The sequence below is a fragment of the Vombatus ursinus genome, unplaced genomic scaffold, assembly GCF_900497805.2.
Source record: "Vombatus ursinus unplaced genomic scaffold, bare-nosed wombat genome assembly UNPS02010219.1, whole genome shotgun sequence".
In the NCBI taxonomy this organism is placed as follows: Eukaryota; Metazoa; Chordata; class Mammalia; order Diprotodontia; family Vombatidae; genus Vombatus; species Vombatus ursinus.
In genome coordinates this window covers 10,151,281-10,163,831 of record NW_020949997.1, presented here as the reverse complement: position 1 = coordinate 10,163,831, position 12,551 = coordinate 10,151,281, and the positions used below count along the sequence as shown (strand labels likewise).

The 12,551-nt window shown below is 38.2% G+C and overlaps 1 protein-coding gene across 3 annotated transcripts in view; it reads right to left on the bottom strand.

Annotated features, from left to right (window-relative positions):
• Positions 1–4,437: 4,437 nt before the first annotated feature.
• Positions 4,438–12,551, bottom strand: part of ACSS1 (acyl-CoA synthetase short chain family member 1) — a 73,819-nt gene continuing 65,705 nt past the window's right edge. For all 3 annotated transcript variants that reach the window (XM_027853885.1, XM_027853887.1, XM_027853888.1), the window contains 2 exons: positions 7,627–7,745; positions 4,438–5,593 (listed from right to left, as the gene is read on the bottom strand). In XM_027853885.1, the coding sequence (XP_027709686.1) occupies positions 5,417–5,593; positions 7,627–7,745 (296 nt within the window). In that variant the 3' untranslated portion in view covers positions 4,438–5,416. The remainder of the gene's footprint in view (positions 5,594–7,626; positions 7,746–12,551) is intronic.

Sequence of the window (12,551 nt, the reverse complement as noted above, 5' to 3'; positions counted from 1 at the left end):
TTAAGCACCCACTAATAATAGACACTTAAATACACTGTACTGGGTACTAGGGGTGCAAAGACCAAAAAAAATAGTCCTTTCCCTAAAAGAGTTTACATTCTACTGGGGAAATACAACATATGCATAAGTCATATATACAGAGTACATTCAAAGGTAATTTCAAAAGGGAGAGAGCACTGAGGGTAATCAGGAAAGGCCTTGTGTAAGAGAAGGCACCTAAGCTGTGCTTTGAAGGAAATTTAGGGATTCTATAAGGTAAGGTGAGAAGGAAATCCATTTCAGGTATCAGAAAACAACACCTGTACTCAGGAACATAGGAGATGGAGTATCATTTATAAGGATCAGCTAGCAGGTAAATGTGACTGAAATGGAGATTGCATGAAAGGGGATTATTTGAAATAAAACCAGAAAGGTAGGCACGGGTCATATTGTGGGGGCCTTTAAATGCCAGGTTAAGAGATCTAAGCAATAGGGAGTCACTGAACATTTTTGAATAGGGGAGTGAAGTGGTTGATGAGCTGGTTTTTTTGGAATATTTTACAGCTGTCAAAAGTCATTGAGCATTTATTAAGTGTTGCTTACTGTATGTATCAGGTAGTATGTGGAGGACAGATTGGAGAGAAGAGAATGGAAGAAGCAGGCTATTAGAAGGCTATTTAAGTAGTTCTGGGAAAGGTAGTGAGATGTGAGAGATGTTGTGGGGGTAGAATGAACAATAGTTGACAACTGATATATGGGATGAGGAAAAAGTCAAGGATGATGCCAAGTTTTTAAACATGAGTGACTGGAGGCATGGTGGTACCCTCAGTGGAAATGGGCATCCTAGGAGGAGAAATGTTGATTCTGATTTGGATGTGTTGAATTTGAGACAATATTATGTGACATTTATATAGTACTTTAATGTTTACAAAGCAACTTATATACATATTCATTTGACTTTCCCAACAACCATGAGAAGTAGGCCTTACAAGGAAGATTATACCCATTTTATAGGCAAGAAGATAAGTTTGGTTACACAGTTAGTAAGTGTCTGAGAAGAGATTTGAGCTCATATCTTCCCAAATCTAAGTGCCACAAACTAACCATTATACCATGCTGCCTGTCAAAGATGCTACAAGTCATAAAGGTAAGATATCTAGCAAGTAGCTGATAAAGTGGAATTAAAGTTCAGGAAAGAAATTAAAACTCGATATAGAGAAATGGGAGTTATTTTTATAGAAGTAATCATTGAACCAGTGGTAAAATCCCTGAGGAAGAAAGAGTATGAAAAGAGGACATGTTAAATATCCTTTTCAGCATTGTGTCATCTGTAAATTTGATAGGCATGCCACTGTATTTTCATCCAAAATAAAAATATTGAAATAGTGAACAACTCATGAGACAAAAAGCTTTTCATCTTGAGTTTCAAGGCTTTTGCCCTCAGGATTCTTTTGAATAATATAGGCTATTGCTAACTCAAACACTTTTTACTTCATTTTCTGTACAGTGAAAAATAAGAAATCTGTGCATCTACCTACAACATTTTCTAGCAATAATTTCAAGTCCAACTAGTATTCCTTGAACAGGAAATTATAGGGTTAGTTACTTGGTTTATTCCTCATGCCTCTCCAGGCCTGTGATGTGGGGAGATTTCCCTCTGCCAGTCAAGATTTAACTGCTGCTTGGCACAATAAAATCTCCACCTATGAACAATTACACCCCAACCATGAAGTAGAGAACTGACCTCCCCTGTCTTCTACCAGAGGTACTCCTTTACTTGAAAGGCCTTAAGCCTCTTCCCCCCAAGATTTAAGGATCATTGACACAGATGCTGCCCCAACTTCTGAGTTTTCCCTGCCTAAGAGAAATATCTCTTCCCCCCCACGCCTTTTCTTTCTATTTCAGATCGATACTTTTTAAGGTTAAAAAAATTTGATATGCAAATAAGCAAAATTAACAGGGCAAAACTAAAATATGTAATGTGATCATCCTGTAATATTTCACTTTATAGGTTTGCTAAAACTAATCCACATATTTCTCTTTTTTTTTCTGTTTCCCACTCTTTTTTAAAACTCACCGCTTTCATTTCCATCTCCACTCTGTATTATCTTATTCTGTCTTGTCTTTTTTCTCTCCTGGGAAGTTACAGTTGAAACTCTTTTATTGGCTCAAACTTGGTGCCAATTAAATTAAATTTAATATTTAATATTAAATTTAATAATAAAAACAATTAAATAAACATTTATTAAGCATGTGCCAGGCATTGTACCCTGAAATACAGAGATTAGAAGAAAAAAACCCAACCATCCCTGCTAACCTTGAAAACACTTATGATCTAATAAACAGGCTACACACAAATGAGTGTGATGCAAAATGCAGTGTAATAGGGCAAAGACAAGTTCTCTGAGAAAATATGAGGGATTGATAACTTTCAGCTGGGGCAATCATAGGAAAATAGGATGCTAGCTCTAGAGCTAAAGGTTATATGACCCAACCTCCTTATTTTGCTGATGAGGAAACTGAGTGGTAGTGAGCATGCATGTAAGTCAGGAGGTAAATCACTGGTGAGAGCTTCATAGAAATGACATCTGAGCTGGGTCACGAAGGCAACAAATCAGTGCAAAGAAATGCACAGAGGTAGGAGATCACAGAAAGAGTTGAGGGAACACAACTAGTGGTCTGGTTTGTCTGGAACACAGAATGGAAGAAATGGAACAGTACGGGATAAAGCAGTAATTGTGGGTTGGAAGCAGGTTGTGGATAGCTGTAAATGCCAGCTTAAGGAGGTAAGGTACTATTGCTTGCCAAGACATGAGATTTCAGAGGGTTTCCTTCAGCCTTCCTGTTCCACTAAGAAACCAACTCAGAGCAGCACCAAGTTTAACTAATATTCTTTGAAAGCATTCCTTGACATTTTATCAACCTTTAGAGTCTCATGAAGTGTTTGGTACTATGCTTACTGGTTGTTGGCCTTTATGCCCAAAGAGGATGACATCTATGTCAAGGTACGTGTCCAACTGTGCCTGATGAGACCAATATAAGCTCAGAAGGCTCTACCACAGGTCTATATGAACATTTGGAATGGAAATGTCTCTAAATTCGCACATCTCACATCTCTTTTGACCTCCTACAGTTCTGCTTTGCTGGTAGAGCACAGCAGTCTTTTTGATGCTGAGCGGGCCTCTGACAGTGTCTCCCATGTCTCACAATTAATTCCATAGTTCTTCAGAGAGATCTTGAGAGTGTCCTTGAATCACTTCTGGTACTGTTTACTACTCTGAAACAGTTGTACTTTTAAAATTCTTTTCTCTGCTTTTTATAGTTTCTCTCGCTGACAGCTATTACTTTTCTCTACTGTCAGTGTACCTGTAACAGTCTCCTCAAACCTCCTAATTTGTTGTTTTTCTCCATCATTTTGGAAAATAGATCATAGGATCAAAAATTTAGAGCTAGAGATGACCTTTTTTTCCAGATGGGAAAGCTGAGGCCCAAAGAGTTTAAATGACTTGCCCAAATTCATAGATGCAAGGAGTAGGATTTGAACCCAGAATCTGACTCCAACTGCAGCATGCTTTCCACTATGCCACACAAACCATTTAAAATTGTGAACAAAAAAAGAGTGAAAAGGCTCTGAGTGAGGGCTTCTTGTTCCATGAGTAAAGTAAATGAACTTCATTACACAAATATTGTGAGATTCATTTTATTGACTCACGGGCCATTTTTTTGGCTTCGCTTTAATGACCATTTATTACTCCTGGTTCTCAGTTGTGTTCCAGATAGATGAGGTTGCCAGAAAAATGTAGGCTGCCTGTACATCTCTCCCCTGTACGAAGCAATTTTGAAAAGATTTCCTTTCTTTTATTCTTAGTGAATTATGCCTATACTTTGATTTGTCCTTAGTATCACATTGAGAACAGAATGACATTCTTTTATCAGTGTCATTATCACAGTAAACTGGGAACAAAATACTGTTTTAATTCATTTGCAGCTAAATTCTTCTAAGTCCACAGACCCTACAGATCTCATTTTGAAGTCTATATCATAGGGGTCAGAAGCTATTTACAGGAAGCATGGGGAACCAAGCAAGATAATAAATAGAGCCTTGGCTAATATATAAAAGAAATTAAAATACTAAGTATATTGCTCTCTAAGTGATTGTGTTTTAGGTGCCATAATAATGTGATATAGCTAATGTTTAATGTCTATATTAGCTGACTAATGTCAGTTGCATTAATAATATTCCAAATGTTCACCATTAAGTCAACAATTGTTGAGTGAGCTAATGTCAATACCAGCTGTTTGGTTAACATTAAAGCACTTTTATAAAACAGACTTGTTGAGTTTTTTTTTGTTTGCTTTGTTTTTAATTTCTGATCAGAGCTTTGAACTGCCCCTGTTTTCCATACCCCCCCCCAACAATGATGTAGACCCAAAAACATTTTTCAAGAACACAACAAGTTCTTCCAAGAACTTTAGTGTTTATTGTAATAGGTCATTTAAATTTTCATTGGTTACTTTTGGCAGTGCCACAGTTTAGAGTATTAATGACCTGTAGCCAAGAAGCATTCGGGGGAAAAGAAAAAATCATCCAGAACAATGCTCAAAAAAGAAAAGAAAAGAAAAGAACTGGCCATAACTTAAGGGATCACTTTTAGGAAATTAATTTTGTTCAGTGTATATAATGAGACATAGTCCTGATAGGCAAAATGAAATCATTCTATATGTTTGAAAGGCACAGTAATAATTAATATGATTGTATTGATTAATCAATCTATTTTCAACACCTCTCTCTAAAATTCTTTAAATGTTAGGAGTAAGTGTGCCCATTCCATTCATACTCTGCAAGAGTTGAAATGAATTTTTTGGTAACTGTAGCTATCTACTCTATAATGATGTTACAAAGAATGTATACAAATAAATTCATACATTAAACTTCTCTGTGTGCTGTTTTCAAATAAGAAAGTATAAAAATAAAGACTCTACGCTATTATACCTAGGCCCACCTGGGAAAAAATATTATTGCTTCTAATTTTAAATCTTCTGAGAAGGCACATTTTAACATTTCCCCTTCTGTATCTCAAGGGGCTACTAATATTTGAGGAAGATAAATAAGTTCCTTTCACCATCAACCCACTCCCCCAAAACTCAAACTAGGTTCCATTTTCATGAAGATGAATGAGTATATCTTAACTTTGGTCTTGCCTCTTGTTAATTGCATTTCTAGTTCCTCTTCCAGGGAAACAAAAGGGGGGAAAACACTACAACTGGCCTTATGTATGATCACTAGATTCTGTGATGATTTTAGAGAACTCTTTCCTGATTTGGAAATAACCAATTTCAGGAATATGTCCTGAGAAAAGACAATAAGCAACTGTTGTATTTGGTTTTGGCCAAACAAGTTTTTGGAACTTCAAGGCTGATGCACATCTCTTCTCTATTAAGAGGCAGATATCTTGGCTTTGTGTTTCCGATAGGCATTCAGAATTTCAGAAATCACTGAAGGGTCCTCCAGAGAGGTAACATCTCCCAGATCCTCAGTATTGTCAGTGACTATTTTCCTTAAGAGCCGCCTCATGACTTTTCCAGACCGAGTTTTTGGAAGACGTTTTACAACCTAATAAGAAAAAAAAGGGGGGACCATTATTAGAATTTGGAAATGATGCCCGGACCATTAGAAGCTGAGGATGGCTATATGCCAAGGTCTAATTGAGTGATAAAACAAAAAGGTATTTGCTATAGGTCACCCTACCACCTCAGATAAAAAAGCAATTTTTACAATAGGTTGATTTTTGTAATTCATCCTATAGAGAGATTCCTAAAATAGTAGTTCCCTATGCTATGCCCTATGTATACCTTATAGGATGATACTTTCTAGTCACAGTTCTTCCAGGCTTCTGTGTCAGCCTACAATCTAAAACTGATCTTGGTGAGCAGAAAGTAAGCCCATTATTAAAAATAACTCAGAGATAAGAACTGCCAAATCTTTGGAGGCAACTTAAGGACAATGTACTTCCATGAAGCACTTCCTTAACTGGGCAGCACAAATTTCATTCAGATGATTTTTCCCCACACTCAAATTCATAATTGACTATTATTTATAAATATTTCTTTTTTCCTTTAATTTCCCTTGCTGATACGGAAATAGTTGTCCACACCATACAAGCTCCACTCATGGTAAATAAAAACACCATGTTTAAATATACTTCTCTTGGGATCCTACCTTCTTTCCCTAACATTCTCTTTATCTTATGTGTAAAGAGGTCACTTGGAATAATGGATATAACTAGACACCAATACTTCCACTTAACTTTCTTATATAACAATGGTGTTAATAGGGTAAGAGTGGTACTCAAGGCCAACAGATATTATATAACCCAAGAGGGTCTTAACAGCGCTCTCCTATACCTTCTACATTCTTCCCTAATTAAAATTTTTCAACCTATGCAAATTAAATCAGGGTGTCTTGAGGTTCACCAATCTGCATTCCCCAAATCTAAATATATCTTAAAAGACTTAAGGCTTCATGGTTCCAGGCAGTTCCAGCAGCAGAATTGTCTTTATAGAGGTGCCTTACCCAGAATCTCTGATCTCACTGTGATAGGAAGCTCCCAATGGAAATCAGCAAGTCTTGCAAAATTTATGTTCTTAGAAAGTTGCCTGGGACACTGAGAATTTGAATGACTTGCCCATGGTCATGTAGACAATATGAGTCAGAAGTGGGATGCATACAGTACCTTACACCTCCCGTTTCCCCCTTCCCAAAGTCTTGGGCAATGTGTCAAGTATTTTCAACGTTGCCCTCATCACATTCCCTAGAGATTCCCCAATTCAACTTGCCTTTGTGTGGACTCAAATCTTCCATAACTGAATGTCCTTGGTGGTCCAATATAGGACAGTTATAATGTTCCTTAAATCTTATGTCTGCTTTAATACTTAGAAAATTCTACAAATCTACTGTTCTGAATACCCAATGAAAATACAAAGAAGCTCCCATCCCCCAAAAGTAAGCCATCCTGTACAGAACAGCTGCTGACCTATATTAGTAAAGGGGAATTTCCTCACCAGGACTTCCTGTACCAATGAAATCAGAATCAAATCAAATCAAAATGCTACCTTGTAACTGTGAGAACCTAGATAATGAATACTCTGATAAGAAGGACCTCTTGTATTAACATCAATGGAGAGCCATGGTGATCCTACATGGCTGCATTATATTACTAATGATAACTTACTTAGAAGTGGCATAAAACATCAATCAAGAGGTATAATATTGAAAAATGGAGGTGGACCTGTCATAATGAGTGCGAGGGATAACAAGTGGACATACCAAGTATTGTACTGGTACCTACAGAATGTTTGAAAGCCTAGGAGGAGAGCCTCTGGAGGGCTTATGGGAACAAGGATAAGAGAAACACAGGATGAGAAGATGAATATGGGTTGCAGCCTGTACCATTGGAGGAAGTGCCCATATCATTGAGATCATGAAGCCACTGGAATATAACATAATACTACATGATATCATGTAATATATTATTGGAATTTACTGGAATATGATATATATATATATAATAAAAAACGATTCTCTACTGAGCTAGGACAAAAAAATGTGCAGTTAATAAATTGTTTATAACCTTGGGCCCCACTCACCAAAATTTGATCAGGCACTGCATATTTGGCTATCTTGGTGGCAACAATTGATTTGAGCTCATTCATTATGATGTCTGAATTATCTGTATTATCTTTCAGTACTACAAAAGCATATGCAGCTAAAAGAGAAGGAAAAAAATGGAGTGTTAGAATACAAATCATCTTCTAAGAACCATTTCTTTTGCTATGTGTAAGTTACTATTTAACCAATAATTTTCACCAAATGCATTGACAACATAATTGAGTATTAAATGGTAATTTAATAATCCTAGCAAAAACACCACCACCATAATCCAAAGGTACCTATACTGCTACCTTTCTCCCAAATTCAAAGATGCGCCCTGTACTGAAAATCTTTTATTACTTTGGAATACCAACTAAATAATTTATCACCTAGAATTACAGCATTTTTAGAGGTGGAGACCTCAGTGGCTATCTAATGCAACTCATACCTAAAAAAGAAATCCCCCCTGTAAAATGTCTGGCAGGTCATCATTCAGCCTCTGTCTGAAGACCTCTGATGAGTGGAAATATCACCCAAGGCAAAACATTCCACTTTGGGACAGTTCCAATTTTTAGGGAGCTTTTCCTGAAATCAAGCCTAAATTTTATTTCTAGTTTTTCCCTCTAGGCCAAAGAGAACAAGGCTAACCCTTCTTCCATATGACAACCCTTCACATACCTTGGAAACAGGTATCATGTCCTGAAGTCTTATCTTCTCCACACCACCTATCATCAGTTCTTTCAAACCCTTCTTCTACACATGAATTCCATACCCTTCACATTCTTTGGACACTGTCAGATGAATCTTCTTAAAGCCAAACCCCAATCATATTAGTCCCCTGCTCAAAATTTTTCAATAATTTCCTCATTGTCTACAAAACAGTCATAATTCCTAGCCTGCCATTCAGTGACTTCCATGATCAGGCTCCAACCTATCTTTCTAGCATTATTCCTCATTACACTCCTTCGTGCATCCTCTGCTCCAACCAAACTAGATACATTGTCGTTAGCCCCAAAATACTTTGTGCTTCCTTGTGTTTGGTTTTTTGGGTTTTGGGGGGGGGGGCCAGGCAATGGGGTTAAGTGACTTGCCCAGGGTCACACAGCTAGTAAGCATTATGTGTCTAAGGCCAGATTTGAACTCAGGTCCTCCCGAATCCAGAGCTGGTGCTTTATCCACTGCACCACCTGGTTGCCCCTTCCTTGTCTTTTTGTAAACATCTGGAATTCCTTTATCTTTCTATCTCCATTTACAAAAATCCAATTATTCCCTTGTGTCAAGCTCAAATGCTGCATTCTCCATAAAGTTCTCTCTTCTCCACCGTGGGAAGTAATCTTTCCTTTTTCTCTACCCACAGTACTTAGTTTGTCCTTTTATGGTGCTCTTTCTATCATGTATGTGTATTTCTATGCTTTATTTCCCATAACTTCACTAAAGTCCTACTCATATGCTTCATCATGGAATGAAGGTGAACCCAGCTTCTCAAAGCTTTTGCTGGCAAAGCCTAACTTCTAGCCAGTCCTCCCAAGCTGGGGAAGTCTCCAGGACAAACCTTTATTTGAAAATTAGCCTAACAAAGATTAGAGAAGTTTGCCACCAAATACACCACAAGCTAATGAATTTTTCAGCCAAAATAATTTTCAGTGACAACCTTTGAAGTTGTAGAGACCTTGCAGCTTAGATAAATGAAGTATCTGCATCAGTGAAACAATGGATCCTATTATTCTAAATTATAAGTTGAAAGTAGGCACTATGATTGATCTTTGTAACGCCTCTTCCCTGAACACATATAATGCCTACAACATTACTTTGCAGATAACAGTCACTCAATAAATGCTTATTGAATTGAATGAAGTAAAAATGAAACATCACAAGGAAGTTTCTTAAGATGCATTTTAGGGACTCGTTTTCTTCAGTGTACTTTTTTTCCAGTTGGCCAACTGCATTTTTTAAGGACTTGTTTTCTACAGTTAATTTTTGTCCTTCCTTTTCCAAGCTATTGACTCTCTCTTGCATACCTCTCATTTCTTTTCACAATTTTTCTTCTACCTCTCTCATTTGACTTTTAAAATCCTTCTTGAGCTCTTCCAAGAAGGCTTTTTGGGCTTCAGACCAGTTCATATTCCCTTTTGAGGTTCCAGATGTAGGTTTGTTGACAATGTTGTCCTCGTCAGAATTTCTGCCTTGATCTTCACTGTTCCCATAATAAGAATGTATCATACGTTTCTTTTTGCTCATGGGGTTTGCTTATTTCCTGGCCTTTAAAGAGATTGAGCTCTCCTGCTGGGGAGTAGGGGGCACTGACCCAAGCTTCTTGTGTTGGGAGCCCAGGGCCTGGTTATTGGCTTTGTGTGCTGGGGCTTCCAATGCTGGCAGTTGGAGGCTTTAGGGTTCTGTCAGCTATAGGGTTCTTGGGCTGGAATCAGCAACACTGGAACTCTAGGGGTAGGATTGGGTAGTGTGGCCCTTGGAGGTTGCCTGCTCACCCGGGCCTTTCCTTCCTTTCACTTTCTTCAGCTCCTTTCAGATGGATGTTGCAGGATGTTTCTCCAACTGGGGACCCTTGGAGTGCTTCCCAGAGTTTTGCTGACACTGAGAGACTTGGTTGCTGTGGAATGCTGAGGCACCTGGTGGTTTTCTGAGTTGGTTTCCACCAGTTCCCCTGCCCTCACTGAGCCACTCAGGGGTCCTGGTGTTGGTCCTGCCTGTTCCACCACCTGGGTTTCAGGCTCTCCTCCTGGTATGCTGAGGTGGGGTTTTCTACTAGGTTGCTGGAATGCCTCCCGATCTATACTGTTCCCCTTCCCCCTGGGGAAGAGGGGCCTTTCCCATTAATCCCTCAAGCTACCTGGGCTACCTGACTGCTGCGCCCTGTCTTTCTTCTGGTTCAGCTGTTCCAGGGTTTTTCCTGAGGTGATATTTTCTGGGCTTTCAGAGGTTAATAAGGGAGGCAACTTACTTCTTACTCCGCCATCTTGGCTCCTGGAAGTCCAAACCCTTAAGATGCATTTTAGAAAACAATCTTAAGTACTATGAATTATTCTCAAATATTATTGTGGCTTTCTGTAATATCACTGCACATTCATATGACATTTTAATAACTATATATTAGAAGGTACCCATTTTAAAACTATCTCAAAAGTAGTTTGGCTTAGCATTCACTCCCAAAATGCTTTGGAAACTATCTGTGTTTTGAAATATATGGTGAACAAATATTACCTGTGTAACAGTTGGAACTAATTTTAACAGGAAGGCCCTAATCACAGATACTTGGAATGTTCAACTATAGAATATTCAACAGTTTTATTTTTCTCAAAAGAAATATGACAAAACTTTCTAGAATTTATTCTTCCAATTCTTCAACTCTGGTTGAATTGTATGGGCAAGTAGAGACATGAATTCTCATTTGTTGTAGTAGGCCAAAACTGAATTTTTCTCTCTGCCTTTTAACAGCTTGGGTTGATTTAAAGGGACAGAAGGGAAAGAGTTATTCTAAAAAATATGAAGGAGGGTAGTCCAGAAGCTAGGCAGAGTACAGGGACCATCATATAGGGTACAACCTGTAAAGATGATATCATAGTAGATACCAGCAAGCAATGATCCTGAGGGGAAAAGGATCTTTTGCTGTCCTAGGATGCAAAAGCATTAAGGATGAGAGAGAAATTGAGGAAAGAGTAATTAAGGGTCAGTGACAGAAATGGAGGAAGCACTTTGCTCACATACCCAGGAATCCAGTAGATTCCTTGTCTTTATTCCCAATTACCTGAACTGAAAATATCTCTGGTGAGGCAAGGCCAGAACTAAATTTCTGGTCAATGAACCTCTCCTCCAACCCTTCTCCTTCTTTCCTTCCCTTTTGGGCTTACCTCTTGACAAGTCGCCAAAGCAAATGCTCAGGTCCTGAAGGGGGTATTCATTCATTCAACAAGCATTTATTCATCCCCTTCTCTCTTTAGAATAGTATGATAGGTACTTGGGGAGGTACAGCTTATAGTCTAATAGGAGGTGAAGATTCAAATAAAATATGAATAAGCGCTATGTGAAGTCTAAAGGAGAAGGGAGATAATTTCTTTCTGTGAAAAGACGAGGGAAAGGAGAGATTTATCCCAAAACAAAATGGATCAGTCACAGAGAACCATGTTTTCTTTAGCTCAAAGAAAAACCATCAATAATATTGTAAATCAAGATGGTGATTTGGATCCAGATTTTAGAATCAACATAATGAAAGCCAGATAAAGAATTCTCTTTATTTCCAAGATCTTGGCTATTTGGCAGCCAAAATTTAATCTCTGTACACTGAGAAATCGTAGATAGATAAATTTCACATGTATGTAATGTTTTCCTTGGCACAAGTACCACAATATTCTGACTTCAGGCTAGATGTCAGCTAGGTGCTGAGGAATCTTGCCATCTTTTTAAGGTCCTTACAGGGGCTATATTGCCTCATATGAATGTCAGCTTCTGGGAGCTTACATCCTAATTGATGTAGTTATATAGGGCAAAGGAGTTAAGAAACCACCAATGCTTGTAATATCACAATTTTTAATCAGCTAATCAATAATCATTTATGAAGTGCCTACTATATACCAGACATTGTGCTAGGTTCTAAGTTTTACAGACAAAGGAATGAAATGATTGCTACTGGCTTCTTTCGAAGGAGACGACATGTACATAGATAAGAATACACAAAATAAATACATGGTAGTTGGGGCAAGCACCAGCAGTTCGGATCAGGAAAGGCTTTGTAGAGAAGGTGAGCTTTGTTCTGAAGGAAATGAGAGATTCTATGAGGTACACATGAGGAGAGAGCAGATTCTGTAACTATGGGTCGTGACCCCATATGAAGTCGAGACCAGTAGTAAAAGTTTAAGAAGCCCTGTAAATCTATGCATGTGAGGTAGCCAGTGCAATGGTGCAGAGA